Source organism: Alosa sapidissima, chromosome 13 (assembly GCF_018492685.1).
Source record: "Alosa sapidissima isolate fAloSap1 chromosome 13, fAloSap1.pri, whole genome shotgun sequence".
Classification (NCBI taxonomy): domain Eukaryota; kingdom Metazoa; phylum Chordata; class Actinopteri; order Clupeiformes; family Clupeidae; genus Alosa; species Alosa sapidissima.
The window spans coordinates 11,132,288-11,140,249 of NC_055969.1; the positions used below are offsets into that span (position 1 = coordinate 11,132,288).

Here is a 7,962-nt window from a genome sequence, read left to right on the forward strand (position 1 = left end):
CCCGCGAGCTGTGTGTTTGAATGGCGGTCTGCGCCAGAGTAGGGGAGAACCGGACTGAAACACTTTTTAATTAAACGTAATTTACAAAGACATCGTAAAACACTGAAAGCTAATATTTTCTCACAAGCAAACTACATCGGTCCTCTGTCAAATACAGTTGCATTTTCAGCTCTGAACAAAACCATTCAGGATTTATTTAAGGAGAAATCGAACATGCGTTTTGTTTCATTCGTCCCTCCAGACCGGGATAAATGAAACGACATGGGGGACGAAAGAAACATACAGCTTAAACTTCCCACAACTTCAATATTTGACAACATCATGAATGGTACTTGAAATATGTGTTAATTTGGATAAATTACTGATGGGCTTTACTGTCTAACAACTAATTGCGGTCATTGTGAAGCGCATATCTCGCGGTTATGGAAATACCATGCACTATGCCATTTATATGGCTAGAATGCATGTTTCGATACATAAGGTGACGTGAGCTGAGAGTGTCTGTTGTGAGTTTAGGGGGGCACGTCAGCCAGAGGGTGTGTGAGTGAGTGAGTGAGAGACTGCTGCCTGCTGACCAGAGACGGTCGCTGGAAGAAGGGTCTGAAGTGCCTTTGTTTCGGCTACAAAAACCCGCCGAACTGATCCGAAACCAGCCCAATTTTTATACACCCGCCCAAACCCATTTTTGCCCGCAAAATAGATTGCAAAACCGCCACCGCCCAATCTGGCAACCCTGTCGGAAACCCTCAATTTGTTGTTTCCTACGGAGCCCCTAAGGGGACATGAGCAAAAAAAAATCTAAAGTTTAGTTTCATGTGCTCACGTGAGTTTCATGTGCTCACCTGAAAGTTTCATGTGAAAAGGTTTTGCTTGCGCACATGAAACTTTCATGTGCTCACACATGCTTGCACATGAAACTAAACTTTAATTTTTTTTTGCTCATGTCCCCTTAGGGGCTCTGTAGTTTCCCTCTCAAATGTGATTTGGATTGTGCAGGCGCCACTGATTGGGACACCCTATCAGCAATCACCTTCAGCTCTCCGCCAAAGTCAACTCCGTGGTCAGATTTAGATAAGAGAAGAAACCATGGACGAAAGAATGGATGAAGACGCAGCAGGTCCATCCCAGGAATGTGCCAACCTGTGGCCCCACCTCAGTATTTCAATTTTCTGAACAAGTTGATGATAGTTTTCGCTTCAAGTGTTTCAATTACGAAATAGTATTTTGTATTTGAAATGCGTATTTTAAATACATGTATTAGAAATACTGCCCATCCCTGGCAACATGGTAAAAAGATGAAAATGACTTGATTTTACTTTCAATTCCTTTTACATTCTTCAAGGTATTAACATTAACATTTTTCATAACTCCATGTAGGACGTTTCTGTACACAAATATAAGCACTGTGGCAGTAGTAATGCAATATTTAGAAAATGTAGGCTACTCTTGATACTCAAGTACTTTTAAAAACAAGTCCTTCAGTACTTTTACTTAAGTAGACATCTGACTTGTACTTTTACTTGTACTTGAGTAAAATTGAGCAAAGGGTATCTGTATTTTTTCCTCAAGTAATAAAGCTGTGTACTCTGTCCGCCTCTGGCGATATATGACTGGAATGTTCAGATAAGATCATTTTTTATGTTTGAGGTCCACACGATGGGGCCCTTACACAAATGGAGTTGTGTTGATCCAGCATCTTCCACACCTCCCAGAACACTCCTGACTCCAGCCAAATGTCGCATCTTCCTTGCATGTCCCTCTTATAGGTGTACAGAGTACACAGAGGGCTACCCATCCCTTCCACATTGTGTCTTTTGTGTAGTTCACACACAATTGTTGTTCAAACTTTGGAAACTGAAATCTTTTTATTTTTTGGAAACCTAAATGAGTGTCAGACCTCCTTTTTATGTTGCAGTGTCACCATACCTTCCTCCCAGTCTTTTTTGCATTTGTTCCTGTTCTTGTTTTAAACACATATTGAAAACTTAAAAATTCTATTGAAAACCTAACATCAGTCATCCTTTTCATGCTCTAGTCTCACCAGCCAGCTGAAATATAAGTTGTAAGTATTTTATTGAAATAGTTGATTACAAGTGTGTTATTGAAACAGTGGGTGTCTTGCAGTATTAATCAAAATTTTCACATTTAAGTTGTTTTTGATTCTTATTTAGCCTATGTGTTTGACATATTTATGGCTTAGTCTTAAAATGTTGCCAAGGCTGTGTGGTGGCCACCTTTATGCTATTTCTCTAAAATAACTGAACAGACTTAATGCATTGATCAAACTTTTAAAATGTAAGCTGTTAGGCTACTGAATGCCATTCATATATTTGATAGACGTTTATTGCTAGTCTTACAATGGTCAAAGTTGTGTGGTAGATTGGAGGGGAGGGGAGGGGGGGGGGGGGGGGCACCTTCATCTTCATCTTCATCTCACCAAACGAACTGAAAAGGACACTGGATCTAATGTCCACACACAAAAAGGATACAAAATGCATAGCCTACGTTTTGACAATGTAAGTAAAGTATATGTAGCGTGATACAGGCAAATGTAGGAATCCAATAACGGCTCATGTCCAGCAAGGAAACAAACGTTCAATGTTAGAACTACCAAAGAACATATTTTAGATTGATGTTGCAAACTATTATACTCGCAATATATAATTGACACTATAATGTAAACATGCTAACACGTAGCCTAATAACACTCGTTTTTGGTTTGTTGTAATGTTTCCCGTTCAATAACGCACTCGCTGCTGTCCATCCCATTGAAATAACACGACACGCAAAGAGCTGTTTGAAGCGTACGTGAACCACGTGACCGCGTGGTGGCGACTTCAAAGAGTGTCGCAACTCTCTTTTTCTATGGCTCTGGTATAGTCTAGTTACTTTAATTAGCCTACTGCCAGCCATCAATTAAATGCATGATGGCACTCCATTTGAGCAGCACAGGTGATCATGATTAGTCATTACATTAGAGTGATTTTATAGGCTCACACTCTGTTAAAAAGTGGCCAGGCAGGAACAGGAGTCAGGCAAGAGTAGGAATTTTGGATGCAGGTTGCCCATCAACCCCAAAGAAGCAGAATGACTATGGAAGGCATGTTGTTGATTGTAGGTTACATTCTTAGTCTTGGTGAGTTGGTCTTTATGGCAAGTTGGCACAATGAAAGCTTTATGACTGTTGAAATAGCCTTTCCTGACTATCTGTGTTTTTCAGTCAGTGGTTCAACTCTGTACCACTTTACAAAGTAAAACAGATTATTTCAGTTAAGACACAAGAACAATAATACAATTCTAAATGTACCATTTTGGTATTACAAAAATTAAGCTCTCTGATCCACATTCTATCTGTTTGCCCAATGGCTGTAATTATGCTTACTGTGCAGTTATGATAACTGGTCTTTTGTCATCTTCAGTGTCTTGGCTGATTTATAAACCATCAGACATTTTTGTTCTCGCAGTCTTTTGTTCACTAACTGGTTTACTGGTACTTTTGAGCATATTTCCTTTAAAGTCAACAATTATTTTGTAGGTGTGAACACCATATCCACACACCCTCATCATCCTACATCTTCTGTGCAAACCAAAATAGGTAACCCCCCCCACTGTTTGATTCTGTGAAGTTTTATAATGATTCATGTGTTCTCTGAGATTATCAAGAAACTCGAAAATCCCTCTGACAATGTAGTCTACTCATGAAGTGAGGCACGTACAATGTTTACAGTGACATGAATGTTTTGTACCGTCTCTTGCTCATTCACACTCTCCCTCCTATCTCTGTGTAGTCTCGACTAACCCTTGTGCTAAAATCCACTGCACAGAAGATGAGGTATGTGGGAAAATATATGGAATCAATGGCTGCTTGTGCAAGAAGAGCCATCATCAACCTATCCCAGAGTCATTTGGTAAGCCCTAATCAGATCTGTGCTGATTAGTTTTATGGATGTTAGCATTATCCAATACATGTACAACATCTGTCCTTCTCTCAGGATTAGTTGCCACATGCCACAATAGCTCCTGCTGGATTTCACTATCCCGCTGCCTCCTTTTTGAGGCTGGCTTTCCTGCTCAAGTTCTACACCTCAACGATCCGGGCTGCACAGGCACAGTCCTAGATGGACAGGTGAAGTTCCATTTCAACAATGACAACCAGAAATGTGGAACTGTTCTAAGGGTGAGGAGCAAAAACAGTTTGATCAACCTCTACATCTACCAAAACCTCTAAGAACCTTTAGTAAATAGATTGGCAGGTGTACATAGAGCCCTTCAATGTTTGTGAACATACAGAGCCTAGGTTGGGTGCGCGCACAGCATGTGGTCAGAAAAATAGTGCCTCTAATGTAACAGGTCAGATGGTCCGCCGCTCACCGGCCTCGAACCTGCCACCTCAACACACACTGGCATGGGAGTCGAACACTCGAACCACTGAGCTAAAAGCCCAGGCTTCCAACTCGGTGGTTAGAAGCGTTCTTAAGGTTAGGGGTGTGAGACCGGCGGCCTGTTGAGCTGTCAGGGTATGCACTGTCATAATCTTCCCAGGACCGCAAACCATACTGTAATAAATTTGTCTTGGCTAATGGCAATTGCCTGCTTGGCATATATGGTTATCTGTTTGACAAGCCATATATATATCTATCTATCTAATCTGAAAGTGGTACAAGTAGGTATTTTCTTCCCTAAGGCAACCATGCACACACTTCAATGGGATGGATAGATTTCTAACTGAAATGCGCACATATTTTTCTTGTGAAACGTAGAGGGGGTCATTCAGCTAAATAAACATGCCTTAATGTTAGTGAACCTTGTTTCATAGATGTGGAGTGATGTCCTTTGCTGTGTCTAAAGTAAAAGCAACAATGACAGAACAGTAACCCCAAAAAGTATCCCTGTTCCGGTTATGCTTATTGAATGATTATGATTATGAAAATGACTTTTTTTTTCCAGGCCAATAAAACCCACTTCATCTACAAGAATTCTATTCAGGGGACATCTGACTCTGCAGAAGGTCATATTATTAGCAGACAGAGACAACTGAGTCTGCGCTTTGTCTGTGAATATCCTATAAAAAAAAATGCTTCCATGGATGTGGTTATCCATGTCTTAAAAAGGTGATTTGCCACAAGTTTATGAATGAGTCCACTGTCATTTATAGAGCTAAATGTTCCAAAATGAAGCTTAATTTATTAGAACTTTTGACAAGTTGACTAATAGATTTTAATTAAAAGCCAATGGATGCATAGTTTTCTTTTAGTAGCTGTAAAGCATTGCAAAAAAGTATAGGTTTGTTTCACTAATATTTATATTAGTGAGTGCTCTCTAATGCACCTAACATTCCTGCAGTGTTACACATCAGAAGCTGCCTGCAGTACACGGGACATACCAAGTTCAGATAACTCCATATAAGGATGCAGACTTCACACAGCAATTTAGTGGCAATGTGGCTGGGCAACCTGAGGAGACTATCTACATAGCCGTGGACCTGGAAGGAGTGGACGGCCGCCAGTTCTCCAGTGTGTTGGACTTCTGTTGGGCCACACCCATCAACGATTCAACCTTCTCCATCAACTGGGACCTCATCACTAATCAGTTTGTTAACATGAAATAACAGTTGCCACTAACATGTTTTGTCACTGCCCTAAAACAGCAGAGTGTTACTGTTCTATGTTCCTGTCTCTGCAAGCCATCTTTTATAATCCCTCATGCTCTCCTCTTGCAGGTGTCCCAACCCGGAAGATGGCACGGTGAAGGTGCTGAGAAATGGGGTGTCCACAAGCAGCCGTTTCTCCTTCAGGATGTTCAGCTTTGGTGTGCCCCCCTCTCAGGTGTACCTCCACTGCAGCCTTCACCTCTGCCTTCTGGAGCTAGGCAAAAGCTGCATCCCGGTGAGCTTCAACACCCCATCTCCTTAAATCTGAAGATCTTTAGACTTTGAAATAGTCTGACGTGAACTTCAGTGCAGAATGATGGTGAATGAGAGTAGTACCACCTCAGGCACTCTAGTTTGTTCATATGTTAGACAAACAACAAATGTGTGCCGTGTTGGACCCAACTACTCAGTCTCTCATTATTAAAAGTCTATAGTGTTTCATTAGATTCCCTCCCCCATGCAACCCCTTTTTTTCCTCCCAGAACTGTGACCGTGTCCATCAGCACAAAGGCCGCAGATCTGCAGACGACCAAGACAATATCACTGTTTCTTATGGGCCACTATTCCCTGCTAGGAATACAGGTAAATGGTTACACAACAGGTAGCTGAGGTGTTCAGGCTCCCAGCATAATTAGTTTCTGTTATGTGACCTTTTTCTTTCTCTCTCTCTCTAGATGTGCTGAATCTCCTGGCTCCACGGCCAAAGAGACGCTCTCCTAAGCTGTAAACATCTCATTTCCATACCCTGTCATTATCTGGAATCGTACCTTTTTAATAAATACTTTTGACAAGTAAACTTATGTACTACTATTGTCACTATCTGCTAATCCATGTGTTCTGTGCTAGAATCTTGGGCTTTTCTCTGAGGATAATCAGGGTCCTCACTCCTCAGAGTTTGTAGACGTGAGCAATAATATTCCATTTGTGACATGAGTTACATCTAAAATTCAGATGGATGTTTACTTCAGTGAAAGGGTGGGCAATAGGTAGAGGTAGACTAAATGTTTGTTATTGAGAATAATGTAGGTTTTTTTTTTTATTTGGCTACCAGTGAAGAGATCCCGACTCCAACCCAGTAGGTGGTGGTATGTGCGATTGTATGTTAGCAAAACCTATATTATGAGCAACAAACTGACTTGCTGACGAGCCAGACCCACATTAAATGCAGGGTCTGGGCACTCGCCGTTGGCAGTGCTCAGTCCGAGGGGCGGGATAATCGGTTGTCTTTCAAATTCCCTCTGCACGCAATAGGACAGTGCTACAACTAATGAGTTCCATGCGTTTTCCCACCAGCGGAGCTATCTGGCTTGTTTAAACTTTTGCCAACTTAAAAAAAAAAAGCTCTAACTCGTGTTGCGCTGTTTGCCAACTGCAACATCTATCTTCTTTGTTTTCAAGTAGCAGGGAATTCAAGCCAAACCGTTGCAGCTCTGTCATCAATCATTATGTTAAACCTGCCTAACGTCTCTATACACGATTTGATTGCCCCTATCGAAGTTTAATTTTTCCAGCTCGCAAGCCAACGGCGAGTTGCTAAACTAGCCCGGGCAGCAAATTACATTTGCTGCTGCTATACATTTGCTGCTGCTAGGGTCGTCTTGATTTCTAGATGAGATGTAATGTGACTCATTGACAAATGTCGTACTTGAAAGAATAGACAATTCTGTTCTGTAAAATATCTGCAGTTATATTGTATTTTTGTTTATGAATACAAAATAAAATTGTATAAGACCAGATTTCTAGGCTAGACATGACTCCATTTGGGGGCAGAAACTCATACATAATACACATACTTATCAGCATTGTTTGTGGGCCTCAAACCTCTTAGTGGGGCTGTTAAGCTCAATGATCTTGCTTTTTATGAAAGAAGCATGAATCTTTCAGGGTTTGTTCTTAATGACCTAAGGTTTAATTTTAGATCTGGAGGCATTCTCAGTTTGACCTCTGAGGTCAGATAGAGGTCATTGACCTCTGTAATATGTTGTGACGCTACAGGTGAATGGGGTAAAATATATATATATCACCATGAAACCTTCTCAGTTGATTACTCATATCAAACTAAGGGGAAAAAATGTATTAAGTTTTTTTTATATTTTAATGTTTAAATATGCAAATTAGGCCAGATCATTAAAAATGCATAAATTTTAAAAAACAAAATCAGATTGTCTGATAAAGCCAGGCTCAAAATTTTTTTCATTTTGTTATATGAGATGGGGAAAGAATTACTGAGGGGTTTATGGACATTCTATTATCCTGTAATTCACCTGTACCACTGTGATATGAAATTTCAAGGAACCAAGGCAAGATTCCAT

At 40.7% G+C, this 7,962-nt stretch overlaps 1 protein-coding gene across 1 annotated transcript; it reads left to right on the top strand.

Moving 5' to 3' along the window:
* The first annotated feature begins 2,989 nt into the window (after positions 1 to 2,989).
* Positions 2,990 to 6,446, top strand: LOC121679873 (pancreatic secretory granule membrane major glycoprotein GP2-like). The gene is made up of 9 exons (XM_042058929.1): positions 2,990 to 3,136; positions 3,536 to 3,595; positions 3,789 to 3,908; positions 3,993 to 4,177; positions 4,948 to 5,111; positions 5,344 to 5,589; positions 5,720 to 5,885; positions 6,133 to 6,232; positions 6,325 to 6,446. The coding sequence occupies exons 1-9, from the start codon at positions 3,055 to 3,057 to the stop codon at positions 6,375 to 6,377; spliced, it is 1,176 nt and encodes a 391-aa protein (XP_041914863.1). The 5' UTR covers positions 2,990 to 3,054; the 3' UTR covers positions 6,378 to 6,446.
* The last annotated feature ends 1,516 nt before the right edge of the window (positions 6,447 to 7,962 follow it).